Here is a 15,867-nt window from a genome sequence, read left to right as displayed (position 1 = left end):
GCATGTAGGATGCTTAAATCTCTCGAACTTTGCTCTGATACCAACTTGTAAGGCCCCGTTACCGGTAACCCTACTTTCGTGTTGGATTTACTCATAACACAGTTCTAAATATCAGAGTTAATTAAAAACTTTGCGCGGAATATAAAACTTTCATAAAACATTACATATCGATTCATAATCATGTCTTAAAACATTCCTCTTGTCTTTCAAAATCAAAACATAACTTATAAAACATATCAGATCTTCAGATGCCAGGCTTTAGTCTTCTGCCATGTGTCCTCCACTCAAGCCAGCTGTCTCAACCTACTCACCTGCGTGCATACTAAAAGTCAGCTACGCTGAGTGAGTTCTAGTTAATCATACAATACTATACAACACCTTCTTACATACATACGTACTTAACCTCATAACTTTCTTTTATACACACATAAGTACTCATACCTTCATTCTTACTTACATACTTTCTTTACATTCATAATCATACGTTTTAAAGAGCCTTTCGCCCTATAACCTCACAGATATTATAAGGGTCTGGTCCCTAACCTCACAGATATTATAAGGGTCTGGTCCCTAACATCACAGATATTGTAAGGGTCTGGTCCCTAACATCACAGATATTATAAGGGTCTGGTCCCTAACATCACAGATATTGTAAGGGTCTGGTCCCTAACATCACAGATATTATAAGGGTCTGGTCCCTAACATCACAGATATTATAAGGGTCTGGTCCCTTGCTTTCGAATATTAGTAGGGTTCAGTTTCCTCTTCGTTACTATACAACCATGCAACATACCTCGAGTATTATTAGGGCTTGGTACCCTTTTCGTAACCATACAACCATACAACCGTCATTTCCTTCTTTTATTAACTTTATTACGTTCATACACCTAAACATACATATCATACTTGCCATATTTATAACGTTACAACCTGACAGTACGTGCAATATCCGAAGATCGTTCACGAACCATCAAGCAATCATTCATACATATCACATATATCACATATGGCTTTATAACGTTACAACCTGACAGTACGTGCAATATCCGAAGATCGTTCACGAACCATCAAGCAATCATTCATACATATCACATATATCACATATGGCATACATTTATCACTTAGGATAAATGTATTAACAACACATCAAGTATGCACACAGCCCCGAAAACATAACAAGGAATGGGGCTAGAAACTCACCTGGATCCTGTTACGCTCGCCGTTGATCGTAATTCCTTTCTTTAACTGGGCTCGGCTAACTGTATAATATTTACACATATCAATTAACTACTACTTCTCGTTTTGTATTTCTATCTATATATGACCCACAACGAACGAGGGTCCGGGGGCAGCGCCCCTGGCAGCGGGGTTCTAGGGGCGGCAGCCCCTAGCGGGGTCCAAGGGGCAGAGCCCCTGGCTGGGGTTAAGCTGCCAGGTCAGCTTGGAAAAATTTTATTTTCGATAACTGCCTTAACACATTTTCCATTAGGTTTTTAATTTATTTTCTAAGCGAACTTCACTTTAGGCGAAGTTAAACCTTAGGCGAACTTGGCTTCAGGCGAAGTTAAACCTTAGGCGAACTTGGCTTCAGGCGAAGTTAAACCTTAGGCGAACTTGGCTTTTAGGCGAAGTTAAACCTCAGGCGAACTTGGCTTTTAGGCGAAGTTAAACCTCAGGCGAACTTGGCTTTTAGGCGAAGTTAAACCTCAGGCGAACTTGGCTTTTAGGCGAAGTTACCATTTAGGCGAAGTTACCATTTCAGCGAAGTTGCCATCAGGCGAACTTGGCTTCAGGCGAACTTATCATCAGGCGAACTTGGCTTGCAGGCGAAGTTCATCAGGCGAACTTAGCTTGCAGGCGAAGTTCATCGCTTGAAGGCGAAGTTGCCCAGATGAAGGCGAAGTTGTCGCGCTGCAGATCTGTTTTGCCCATAACTCCTTCGATTCTTAGCCAAATAACTCGATTTTGGTACCCACGGAATCGTATGATCGGCGCCTACAAATCCCAACCATCAAATCGGCCTAAAATCGACGTTTTAGGGGTCCGATTTGGGCAGTTGTGTTTCGGGTCCGATTAACCCGTCAAATCCTAACCATTTTCAGTAATATTAGCTTTGCGGGATTAGTTCTTACCTTTCCAACTCAGATCTACCAGCAAAATCTCGGGTCTCGACTTCGGATCTCGGTCGGTTATGTGTGTGCTTTTGAGTGTGTAAAAGAGAAAGATGGAAATAAAATGATATCTTGGGCTTGGGATGGGTATTTATAAGCCCACGAACCCAAGGCCCATTCTCATTTAACCCATCTTACGTAATCTAAGCCCATGACCCGTTCCTTACTCGACATTAAATAACTAAAACGTGAAATCACTAAACATAACTTTCTTTTATTTAACATTATAAAAATTTTAGGATGTTACAGAGTTCGATCAGGCGTGACCGAATCTCCTGAAAAGCTGCTTCCGCTTCTGGTGTCCAGCGGAAGTGCGTTTTCTTTAAGCAGTTTCTTAATGTTGACACGAAAGGAAACGACTTATCTGCATGGTTTGCCAAAAAGCGATTAAGTGCGACTAGTCGTCCATTCAGTGTCTGAGCCTGTTTGATGGTGGTAGGTGATTCCATTTTAACAATGGCTTCAACCTTTTCAGGGTTCGCTCTGAAGCCATCTTTAGTAACAATGACTCCCAAGAACTTCCCTTCTTCCATCCCAAATGAACACTTGCTCGGGTTGAGCTTCATGTTTATCTTTCTGAGCGTGTTGAAAGTTTCTTCAATGTCTTTCAACATCGCTTCTGGCTCGGGGCTTTTGATGACCAAATCATCCATATAGACTTCCAAGTTTCTCCCGATTTGGGCATGAAACTCTTTGTCCATCAGGCGTTGGTACGTGGACCCTGCATTCTTAAGTCCGAAGGGCATCATTTTATAACAAAATGTACCATCGGGCGTCCGAAACGCGGTTTTGTCCTGGTCATCTACGGCCATGTGGATTTGATGGTACCCCTTATACGCATCCAAGAAGCATTTAAGGCGAAATGGTGCCAACGAATCTACCTTAAGATCAATTTCTGGTAACGGATAACAATCTTTGGGGCATGCTTTGTTCAAATCTTTGAAATCTATGCACATGCGCCATTGTTTGTCATTCTTCGGTACCATTACGGGATTTGCAACCCATGTTTGATATCTACTAACGCGTATGATGCCTGCGTCAAGGAGTTCCTTGACTTGGGTTCTACACGCGTTAGTTTGTTCAGGCCCCATTACTCTGCGCTTTTGTACGACTGGCGTAACAGCCGGATCGCACTTGAGCTTATGCTCCGCCTTACTTCGGGGTACACCAGTCATGTCAGCTGGTGTCCACGCAAAGATGTCAGCGTTATTCTGCAGTAGGCGTTTGAGTAAGGTGCGGGTGGGATCAACGATTGTTGGTCCAATGGTAACGGCCTGGTCGGGGTATTTGCCATTGAAGGCCCATTTTTCCGGTTCGGTGATGGTTGGTTTAGCCATCTTTGGTTGGGGTTTAGATGAGACAGATGCGATGCATACCTGGGGAATGCCAGTGATCATCGCCACACCCTCAGCTGTTGGCCATCCCATCATGCCGTGGACTGAAGATACCACGGCGTTGAATCTTGCCATCCCGTCTCTCCCGAAGAGGATGTCGTACGTGTGGTGTGGCTTCCCCATCACGACAAAGTCCACATCCTCTGTGCGGGAGTGTTTTCCATCTGTAAGAGTGACGGGGAAAGATAGGATACCCAGGGGGGTTTCTGTACTGCCGTCAAACCCTTCCATTGAAGCGTAGACCGTTTCCAGGCGTTCTTTGTCTTCATCATCCAGCTTGTCAAAGAACTGCCTGTACATCACCGTCGACGAAGCGCCGTTGTCAACAAGAGTGCGGGAAGTGATGTAATGCCCCAGCTGGCTTTTGATGACGATGGGGCCTTCTTTGCTGGGGCCTCCTGGCACTCGCGGGAAGCGCACCTCAGCTTCCTTCCACGCGCATGGTTCTGTCGCTCGTCTTTTTCTTCCTCCGACCTTGCCATGAACCATGTTGATGCTGATGTCGACGGGCTTTCGTCTGTTACCTCTGTACCGGTTGTCACTCCTTCCTCCCTTCCTGATTGATGCCACGAGATGTGCAAGTCTTCCATCCTTGACAAATGCTTCAACAATGTCTTTCAAGGATGTGCACTCTTCAGTACCATGACCCTTTGTCCCGTGGAAATCACAGGACTTGCTTTGATCCGCATTAGGTTTCTGCCGGATCAATGGGGCTTTTGGCCATGGCAATTTTTCCGTGGCAAATATCTCCGTGACGCTCTTGGTGAGTGGCGTCCACCGGTTTTTTCGGTTTGAAGGGTGTGTGTTGTCCCTTCCGCCAACAAGAGGGCGAGAGCTGGATGAGGTGTCAAAGTTTACCCTTGACTGCCAAATACCTAGCCGCCTCTTTTTGTTCTGCCGGGCGGTCCTAACGTTGTTCTCCCTTGTCCTCTGCGTGTAGAGGTGTGTACTCTGGGGAAGATCCCTTCCCAGTTGCTTTTCCGTCTCGGCAAAGCGCTTTGCCGCCGTCATGATGGCATCCCAAGTTGATGGCATGCCATCCTTACCCGTCAATGTGCGGATAAGTTCTGGGTATTCGGCGCCTTGGATGAAGGCGGCGCGAACCAGATCCTCACTTATGTTGCCCAGACTTAGCTTTTTGGAGTTGAAGCGGGTGATGAAGTCTAGTAAAGATTCATCCTCCTCTCTCACGCAGTTGAGGATCGTCCACTGCTCTTCAGTGTACTTCCTCTGTTGGCTAAAGTGCTGGCTGAACTTGTTCTGAAAGTCCGCCCAGTCATATATGTGGTGGATCGGTAAACGATCGAACCATGCCCTGGCCGCTCCGACCAGAGTCATCTGGAACATGTAGCACCACGTGGGTTCCGTCCAGTTGCTGACGGTAGCCCCCGCAATGAACCTGTTCAAATGGTCGTCTGGGTCGGATAGACCATCATAAGTGCCAATGTTGGACATCTGTTTGGCACTTCTCGGGCGATTGCTTCCGCAATGTCCCTTGCGAATTTTGACTTTCCTGCATTTGTAGCAGTTGGTCTAAAGGTTTTGGAGAAGTCACGCGGGTTTCTCTCCGCGATTGGTTTAAAAGCTTCCCCAAAATTCCTTTTTGGTTGGACGTCCGTTTCCTTACGCTTCCCTTTCGCCTTATGGCGAGGGTTCGCGTCGGTATCGGACTCCAACTCGTCTGAGTACTCGCAGTCACTGCTCATATTGAGGTGTTGGCGAGTACTGCCGAATTCGTCAGCCTGTTGAGCTGAACGCAAGCGTTCATCCAATTCGGCTTGGAATTCTCTTTGCCGTGCTTCGGCCCACGCCTTCACTTGATCTAGTGTTTGGCGAGGGGCCCTTGTTCGTTTTTCCAACTGGGTGTCGGTGAACCCCAGTGGAATATTTACTGCACTTGCTCCGGCTTTGGTGGTCGGAGTAGTGTTCGTAAGGATTGTATAACCGCCGGTGTTCCCCCCAGTTGCTGGGGTTGTTACCGGGGTTTCTTGGTCGGTTACTGGCCTTTGGACCGGAGTAACGTTAACCATTTCTTCAGAAATTGTGAAAAAACTAAAATAGTTCTAGCTTTTATGCACGGATGGCGCCAATGAAGAAACACTAAGTGAACCCTGGACAGATTATAGATAATCTGGACAGATTATAGATAATCTGGGGGTTAAGTAATGTTTCCCACGGATGAGATCTAACTGAGAAGGCTGTTCTTCAGGAGACCTGCAAAACAAACACCGTAAGCTCGTCACTGAGAAGGGGGGGTTCCTCCTTGTGACCACCCTCCGGCGTGAGAATCAGACTAGATTGCTCTGAATATAAGTGTATATTAAGAGATTGCTAGATAACTGGACAGCAGATGATCTTACCATTCCAAGATGTTGGAGTATTTATAGCCGAAGGTAGGTTAGAAGGTATAGCCGGCTGAATAGTATTCCTGTTCTACCAACAGTGGACTATGCACAGGCCATACTGGTTGGTGGATACTATGTCGGCTGCACTATTCCTCCAACTGTAGATTATGCACGTCCTACCTACTGTGGATTATACGCAGGCCATGCTGGTTGGTGAATAGGTTACGGCCAACAGTAACACTATTTCACCAACTGTAGGCTGCGCATGCCCTGCAGTAAGGGTTGGTGAGTAGGCAGCGGCTAATAGTGACAAACAGTACTAGAGGGTGCTCCTCCTCGTACTGTTGTCGGTGAGCTGTCACCCTGTGATTGGCTCATGGGCTGTTCTGGTCAGATTGTCTGTCCTATCCATACCTTGGTAGGTATAGTACAGAAGATCTTTCAGAATCATACGGACTGGCTCATTTTGGCGGGATTGTTCCCGTCTTGCTCATTCCTTCACGTGACTACTGAAGTATCTATCGTCTTGTGCGTGTAGCCCTGCTGTCTGCGGGTAGCCTTCCCTGATGGCTTGTATCCGCAACTGCGGGAACAGGCGGGGTACTTCACCATTGGGAGGCTTTCCCTGCGTGTACAGCTTGCGTACTGCGCGTAAGGTTCTCTGAGCATGGTGGGTCCTGCGGAAGCAGATGGCCTTTGCGCAGACGTCCCTGTTCAAGGTGAGTCTTGCGGGACCAACTGAGCTCTGCTGGGACCTACCTCTTCAATTAGGCTTCTAATCGCACCTCATGGAAGAAGTATGAGCTGTGAGGAAGAAGAATATGTGAAATTTGCAATCACTTCTTAAGTGTAACTTTATTATAGTTATTAGATGATTTTGATTGGATTTTGTTTATCAAACAAAATGGGTTCATATAAGACTTATCATATGTATGATTTATGACATGGATCATGTATGTGATGTTTATCTCACTTATGTGTATTGGTGATTTTGCATGCCATAATTTATTTAAATAGCATGTTAAAGTTGTTAACTTTCAATTAATAAATTTTGAAAATAAAGGTTTTAGAATTTCTTCTGGTTCTCAGGTTTCGAGAATCAAATTGACACAATAATGGTGCACACCAATAACATATTAATATGAAGAACCAATGAGCTTTATAAAATCTTCAGAATTTAGCATATACACCAACTAATATGATACAAATACTCAAAATCTGAATTGCATTCATTCAAATAATCGTCGATTTACAAGATGCTTCACTAATTTATAACTTTATCTAAACTCTGTTCTTGTTGAGTTTGCTTGGCAGATTGTCCATTTGGTTTCCATACAGAAACTAAACCTGCTGCATCGCCGGTAAAGAATAGGCTCTCGGGGCCAACTTGGATTGCTCTAACATCGTGTCTTGAATATATTCTACCCCTTTCACCAAACCTATATAAAAAACCAAAAAAGATTTAATTTTCATGCCAACAACCACCACATAAAGTTATGCATAGAGTGTGAAACTTACGAAGGCAAATCAAATATGCAAACACCATCGTCTTTGCATGAACATAGCAATATTGGCTTTTCTTCAGCATCATGTGTCCCACAAAAGGCAAGAACACCCTGCAACAATCAAGAAATCAAAACCATCAAACCATGTGTTATGATTATGCTCCACAAAAAAGAGAAAACATGAGATATTAACTTACATTATCCACATTATATATAAAAACTTCCTCAATGTTGCCACTTGCAGTTGCAGCCCAAACCTTGATTGTTTTGTCCAATGAACCAGAAAACAAATACTGATCCCAACATATGACACTCGTCACGTCACTCGTATGTCCATTGAGAACATGTTTACACTCCAAGGATTCACAATCCCATACCTTCAAGAAAAAGATTCACAATCAGTAAACATGATGATAAGATTTTAAAATTATACAATCTTTTTTAATGTTTACAGAAACATACTCGAATAGTGCGGTCGGTAGAACCAGAAAAGAGCTGTTTAGCTCCTACAATGAGTGAAAGTACAGATCCGGTGTGACCCTTTAAACATGTAGCTTCTTCTGCGAAACTGTTGTTAGAAGTGGATTTCCATGATAAAATAGTATCATCCTGCACCGAATTTCAAAATTTACAACCGATGAGATATATACGAGTAAATAATAATATTACTTTAAAAATGACTAAATTTTGTATTTTACCTCCATCCCGGCAAAAAGAGTGTCTTCAAACATGGTAATTGCATTAACCATTCCACCACTTGCTTGGATAACTACTGTTGTTAGAGTTTCGCGATTACAAGCCTGCCAAAATCAATATCCCAATTAGTAACGGCGCTTCAAGCCTTATGCCATTACATTTATTGAACAATTAGTATTGAGATGTACCTTAATCATATTTTGAAGCCCAGCAAAGATCCATTGGCCTTCTTCAACCAAAGTCCCACATTCTACATCGAAGTTGATAACATCCCCACACTGAAAACACAAAATAACAACATAAACATCATGACATGTTGTATTACAACAAAAGTAATATTTCACAAAGCAAAAGGATTCAAAACCGACCTTCCCAGTATTACAATCCCAAACTCGAAGAGATTTGTCCTTGCTAGAACAATAAAGAGTGTTCGTTCCATGTGGTAATACAATCCCAGTTACACCCTAAATACAAAACAATCAATTAATAATCAGATTCATAATGACAAACAAAGAATAATAAAAAATAACAAAACTCGGTGGCATGTTTTAACACCTTTGAATGTCCTTCTAACTGGGCAACCAATGAAAGTCCATTATCCCCAAACCATGATTGCAAACTATGGCACTTTTCATCTTTGACGCCATTTTCAGTCTTCTTGACACGTTTAGTTTGACCAGAGCTTGACAGCACCTTTTGTTCTGTCTTGACGACAACCTTATTGTGGTCACAGTTCTCGTTGTTCTTCACAAATGTCGGTTTGGGGGACGAACCATTCAACTTATAACTGTTGGGATTGTTCTTAACAAATGCCTGTTTGGGAGATGAACTGTTCAACTTATTATAACTGTTGGGATTCTTCCAGACAAGACCGGGCTTGACAGTGTCCGGTTTCGCTCGATCCGGGTGCAAAAACTTGCAGGGATTTCTGGTGCATCTTCCTTGCAGCCAATACTTGCAGACAACAGGAGATTGATGACTTGTGGCAGTGTTGTTTTCTTGAGTCCTCCTTCCAAGTCTCTTGAACACCGAGGTGTCGGTCTTGATTGATAGCCTCTTACCCGCAACCAATGCCATTCTAAATAAGACAGACACTATTCATTAGTTCACCTTATTCAACAAATGATTCAATGAATCTTCCATAAATCAGCTGCTGATCATCAGGTTACAAAACTACAATCGCATAATCCAATCGTTCCAGAAGACCGATCAAATCCAGCGTTTTATCACAAACTTCCACCGAATTTGTTGAAAGTACTATCGAGTGATATCCCCAACCCTCACCCGAACCCTAACCTTATCCAACAGTCAACACAAAGTTCCACCGAATCTGTTGAAAGCCGGCGTATAATAATATGATCCACTGATAACTCCAACCCCGACCCAAACCCTAACCCTATCCAACAATCAACAAAAACTTCCATCGACTCCAAAATCTAAACCCTAACCCTAACATGATAATCCAAAATCATCCGAAGAGGTTGATGATAATATGATGGATAAACAAGCATAATATAATTACGAGAGGAAAAAACAACACTAATAAATAATAATGATGGTAGTCGCAATAAGCTATCAAACCTGCTGTTTATTTAATAATAATCGCCTCTGAATTGAAGAAATTTTACGACTAGGGTTTCAAGGAGGAGGCGAATATTGTGGTGATGAGAGAAGACTTCGTGTTTGCCTTATTTATATAGGCAACGGTTTTCATAAGTCCCGTCCAATTTACAACCATTATTATATTAAGGTTTACTTGGAGGCTAAGTTTTTATTTTTTTTCAATATTAGGTAACAAATATTTGTCTTTCTTTTAATTTCAAATAAACAAACTATTTATCATATGTACCTTTGCATAAAAATAAGGACTCTTGAGATCGATCAAAGATGAAACTCAATTATTCCAAGTATTACATCTAAAATAATGATAACAAACCAACATACAAATGCGAAAACATAATTTAGAGACATATCATTTATACAAATACGAAGCACGTTTGTCATTGAAATCATTTAAATAAAGAACTATATAATTCTGCAAACAAATTTTAATTATGGTTTTAAATTATATAAAAGACAATTATGGAGCGTTTTCTCCCTTACTACGGTTATATAGTTGACTATCTTATTAATGTTTAAAATTTGTAATGCATACGTCGAAACTACTTAAATTAAACCTATGTTTGGTGGTTAAGTTGGATGAGGGAGGATTTGTCGCGGAATCAGTGCGAGGGAACAAAGGAGTTGGTTAATATTTGTGACGGTGAGATAGGTGAATGGGTGCATATTTTAGCATTGGATTTTGTTTAGGGTTAGTTAAGGAAGGTTTGAGATTCATAGAAGTTCAATAAGGGATATCATCAAAGTGGGAGAACACATGTTTGGCTTGGCTTCATCGACTAATGGAACTACAATGCATTAAACTGAGCTTGTCGGGTGATATAAACTCACAAGCTAGACGGATCTAAATGCTTATAATCTTTATTTCTCCAAGTTATAACCAATAAAAATACACAAGGCGCTCCTTGATGCAAGTTTGTGAGGAGTATAATCCCTTAGATAAGGAAAAACCCAGCAACCAAAATTTCTAAAATTGACATAAGATAGAACTTGATAAATTAACATCTCAAAAGGAGTCTTATTTTCAAGAACAGGAGTGGGTAGACGATTAATTATGTAAGTGTCGATATAAACGCATCTACCCATAACGTTGGTGGTCGAAAGTTAAAATAACAAAGCAAGAGCCATTTCTGTTATATGACTATGCTTACGTTCAACTCAACCAATATGTTGAGGTGTGTAAGACACGAAAGACGATGATGAATGTTATGTTGAAAGAGTTGTTGAACTCAATTGTTAGTGAACTCTGTTCTACTATCACTTTGGAAAATCTTAGCTTTGCATTCAAATTGTGTAGTCACAAAGGGTAAAAAGGCCATCAAAACATTAAAAAGGTTTGATTTTGCTTTAGGTGGATAAAACCACATGTGGGTAGTCAGTCATCTATAAAAGTGACATAATTGGTGTCGATCCACAAAGATCCAAATTCACCACCTCTTTATTTTGTATTAGAACATCACAAGTCCACTTGCATGTATTTTAGCTTGAATTGTTTAAATATTGCTTTGGAGCCGTCAATTTTAACCCAAGCGCGACAAAATATAATAATTGTGATTTTAAGGGATAATAAACAAATAATATCCAGTCGCATTTTGATTGACACGTTTAGTTAAACGAGTCATGTTTAGATATGTTTAGGTTGGCTAAACTTCATTTAACCTACTTTTTACAAGCTACCAACCCAATTCACATGTTCTGTTTCGAGTTACATACTTTAAATGTTTGCGCGCTAAGTTTTTGACACAAACAACTATATGGGCTGTGGCATTCGGGTTGATTAATTCAGCCTGCCAACCCGGACACAATTTACAATCGAAACTTGCATACATGGGTACTTGTAGACTGTAAAACCAAAACCTAGTTTAGAAGTTTGATATATAAGCAATTTAAAAAACAAGGGTGTAGCTCTAAAGTTGTAAGAACAACAGGTAACAAGGTTAGATCAACGATATCTATATCTATGTAATTCGAGAACATTGATGTATCAATGTTTCTCGAAACGAACAACAATACAACTAATGTTGTCAGAACTGCCCTTTGCATATGATTCTTGCACCAGTTTCCGACATGCAGCTTCAGCATCACTTATTTCCTGCACCATAGCCACCGCATCCTGCACCACACAACGCTTACGTTACCTTTTTTTTTCCTATTAAAACCCATTTTGGATAATTATCATATTAATATCACTGTATTACAATAAAGATTGTATAATAATATTTAACACAAATATTTTCAAATTTTAGAAACTCTCAAAAACAAAAATAAATAAATAAAATTCGACCTGACACAGACCCATTTTTACACACCCATACCCACCCTAGTGATTTTGACAATATTTATTTTTATGCATGTAAAACATCCAAAAGCTTGAAACTTATGATGCACAATAAGCAAAAATCTCCCATGATCTGAAGAACCAAAACGATCAAAGGATCACCTAAGCAGAAGAGCAAAATCATATGAAACAAAAATTCTAATTATTGTATCATAGACAATCATCTAATTAGTTACAAAGTATAAACAAACACGAGAAAAACCATGAAGTCTAAGCAAGAATAAATTTTGGTCATAGGAAGTTCGGTAGAGTGCTTTATAATATGTGTGCGCATGTCTGATTTTATAAATTAACAATATGTGATGTGTTTTTATTTGTTCTTGGACTAATGCGCAGAATTGCAGCATCGCTATACTATGACGTATGTGATCAATCCAAAAAATGTTAGAAGTTAGAACCAAAGAATGACCTAATCCATAGATTGTTTTAATACAAGATAAAAGATTGAACCATATATTGTTTGAATTTCAAAAACAAAACAAAACAATACAATACCAAACCTATATTATAAAAAAATTATTTCCTTAAATATATGAATTTCTGTAGAATTAAAGTTCAAAGAGCAAATGTACCTAAAGAGATACAAACAGGCACGGTTCAAAAAGAGCAAGGGACACCGAGTTGATACGGTCCCCGAAGCCAAGGCGAAGGTGCATCACATAGACGAGGTGCAAAACATTTATACAATTATCTAGAGTTAAATACGGTGTTCTTCCTTGTGGTTGGGACAAATTAACAGTTTCACTTAATTTTTTCCCATTTCTGTCCACAAGGCTTAGCTACAATTGTTTCTCCTGTTTGAAGTAAGTGCATTTCAGACTTTTCACACTAAGCAACTAATTTGTGATAAATAGCTGTGTATTTATTCATATAAGTTATCAGATTGACAGATACTTCAATCTGATCCTTGATCAAATAGATGGAAAAGCCTTGTAGGAGGCAATTGGTTCTCTGTAGATAAAAAAATTACGGAGGACACTTCTGACTTAGCATCTGGTTGTGCAACAATCGGTGATGGTTTGAGTGAATCAATTGACTACCCAAATGATTACTAAGTTTCTGATGAATGATGATGATTATGATATTGTTTGGTACATGAGACAACCTATTGAAGATGAGACCTGATTTCTAGCTCATAAAATTGACTATCCAAGTGATAATCCAAAGAAAACCCACCCACAAGAAAAATCCCAAAAAAAGAAAATGATGATGATCTTTCGTTTGCAAAGGAAGATTCTTAGGCCCCGTTTGGTTCAAAGAATCCATAGGAATTGGAATTGGAATTGGATTGAAATTTGAGTTAATTCCATTTCAAATTTTGTTTGGTTCAAAAATGAAAGAAACTGGAATGGAGTATTTAACAATCCTTCTCATCTGTAATGTGATGGAATTTTAAACATTCCAATGGAATGCTTTAACTTTACAAAAATACCCTTATTTAGTTACTTTCTTCTACCTCCATTATCATAGTGAATAACATACGAACATAAATCGATTACAGAGTAACAAAAATTCAAATTCAGACCCATCAGAAGCCAAATCGGACAAAAATATCATTTGTTGGGAAGAACATAAAGCAAATCCAAAATGTAGAATCTGTCAGCAAACTGAGACAGATGAAGTTATAAATTCCAAAAACTTGTAAATTGATATTATTTGAATGAATCCAATTCAGCTTCAGTATCTGTTTCATATTACTGTAGGTGTTCGTTCCCCTTTGTTGTATTGTTGATTTGTTTCATATTATAGTCTGCCCCTTGTTCTTCTTCCTCATAACTTATTCTTTAAGGTACGAAGTCTAAGCTCATAAAATATAAAGTGTTAAAAAAGTACTAAATCCATAATTTTGCTCCAATTAGAGGTACAGGGATCATAATTTATTTCACTATTAAATTAACTCCTTTTATTTTGTACATTTATTTATTTTGATTAACTGAAGTTCTAATATTATTTAAGAAAAAATCGTTGGCACCTATAACACGACTACACGAGTTTATATAATGATATGAAAATTAATTTATTCTTTAATATTTAGTAAAAAAATATTAAATTATATAATGATTTTTTTTTTCATAAATGATTAAGCAGAAAGAAAAATAAATTAACTCTAATAGCTATCGTTAAAACTATGGTTAACCAACGTAATATTGTTGTTGACAAAAATTGAGTAATCAATCACGTATCCAACTAGTATGGGGCACAATTTTTTAATAAGATGTGAGACTAAGATTGTAAACGTCATATATCCCTAATTGTAGCTCACACGCTTGTATATTTGGGTTTGTGATGTAGGTAGCTCGTTCGCTTGAATTTGAGACTTTTGAGTTTTAAGATATTTATATTTGTGGTAATCTTGACCCACTCTTTATATAATGTGTTGGATTTGGGCAACTGTGATTTATAAATCAATTTATTCGAGTCACCTTATCGGGTTGATTTGGGTCAATTTAAATTAGTTAATAAGTCAAAGCGAACGCAAATTAGACTAACTGCGTAATGTGTTGGATTTAGGCAACTATAATATAAATATTAGTTTGTCTCCACCACACCACCGGTGTCACCATCACCCCCACCACTCCACTACAAGCGCTACCGCCGACACACCAACGACCACTGAATCGCCCATTGCCATCAACACCATAGCCGCCTTCACTATCACCACTAGCCACAAAAAAGAATATAGCGGGTGATCATTATTCTATACAAATATGAAACACATATCCATCAACAAAGTGTCAAGAAGGCAAAAAGCATTCAAATAAGCTCCCAAACGAAAAGCTAGGTTTATTACTTGCCTGGGACATGGTCGAGTTTGAAGTCAAAGGAGATCTCTTAACATTAAGCATTATTGTGTGCCTTATTTTCTTTCTGAGTTATTCAATAGTTTTCATATCTACTGGATTCCCAGAAGTATCTCTTACATAGAATATGTTCATGGCTTGTTCCCTGACAGTTGTAACACCCGCTCTCGACACTGATAACCCGTTTTCCTGTAGGATTTGTGCTACTTCTGAAAGCAGTCCGCCAGGGTCTTTTGCACATAGCTCTAGGCTAAGACCCTTTATCACCAATGTCACCCGTGAGATTATCGAGCTATAAATAATTAAGACGGATTGCAAAATGTATGTTATTGTGATAATAATTTTAAAATTGTTTTCAATCATGCAACTTAGATGGTTATATACATTTATCATTTATTTGAATACAATAGTGGGTGTGCTATATCAAAGGGGCAAATTAAAAACAATCTACTAAATCTCTAAAAGAGTAAACAACTGAAGTCGTCCCAAGTCTATTTTTAATGTACACGTGCCAGTGAAAAATTTAGATTATAACTGTAATCATAATTAAAATGTAATTATTTATAAAAAAAAATTGTACAAAAAATGACCAATTGCTAGCGAGTCAGCTAATCATGACCCAGACCATTTCAAATATGCATTGGAGGTCAGATAAACTGGATTTTTAGCCAGAACTGGTTCAGTTTTGAACAACCTAAGTCAAAACAGGATTTTGCCTGACCTCAAGACACCTGATAACTCTTTCTTCCTCTCCCTCAGCGTGGAGTGTTGATAGGGGAGCCATCCGCATGACGGATATAATACTCCTAGAAACATATAAAAACAAACCCCAATGCATTTCATCACAACATGAATAATTTACAAAAAAAAAAAAAAACTGTATTTAAATTTTCATTAAAAGATCACAAGAATGCTACAAAGGAGTAGACTCCTAAGTCCTAACTCACAAAGAGAGAATATTCAATCACCATCGAAAGTCATACGGGTTTCAAATGAA

At 39.4% G+C, this 15,867-nt stretch overlaps 1 protein-coding gene across 1 annotated transcript; it reads right to left on the bottom strand.

Moving 5' to 3' along the window:
- Positions 1-7,174: 7,174 nt before the first annotated feature.
- LOC143575518 (zinc finger CCCH domain-containing protein 48-like) lies at positions 7,175-9,194 on the bottom strand. Its single transcript, XM_077059871.1, has 8 exons — positions 8,667-9,194; positions 8,480-8,575; positions 8,300-8,389; positions 8,114-8,215; positions 7,878-8,024; positions 7,613-7,792; positions 7,429-7,526; positions 7,175-7,349 (listed from the first exon to the last, which is right to left on the bottom strand). The coding sequence occupies exons 1-8, from the start codon at positions 9,186-9,188 to the stop codon at positions 7,175-7,177; spliced, it is 1,410 nt and encodes a 469-aa protein (XP_076915986.1). The 5' UTR covers positions 9,189-9,194.
- Between the last annotated feature and the right edge of the window lie 6,673 nt (positions 9,195-15,867).

This window comes from Bidens hawaiensis, unplaced genomic scaffold (genome assembly GCF_021521415.1).
Source record: "Bidens hawaiensis isolate Kalapana, Puna unplaced genomic scaffold, B.hawaiensis_p1.1 tig00027530_1, whole genome shotgun sequence".
Lineage (NCBI taxonomy): Eukaryota > Viridiplantae > Streptophyta > Magnoliopsida > Asterales > Asteraceae > Bidens > Bidens hawaiensis.
The sequence above is the reverse complement of the archived record's forward strand: the minus strand, read 5'-3'. Positions and strand labels throughout refer to the sequence as shown.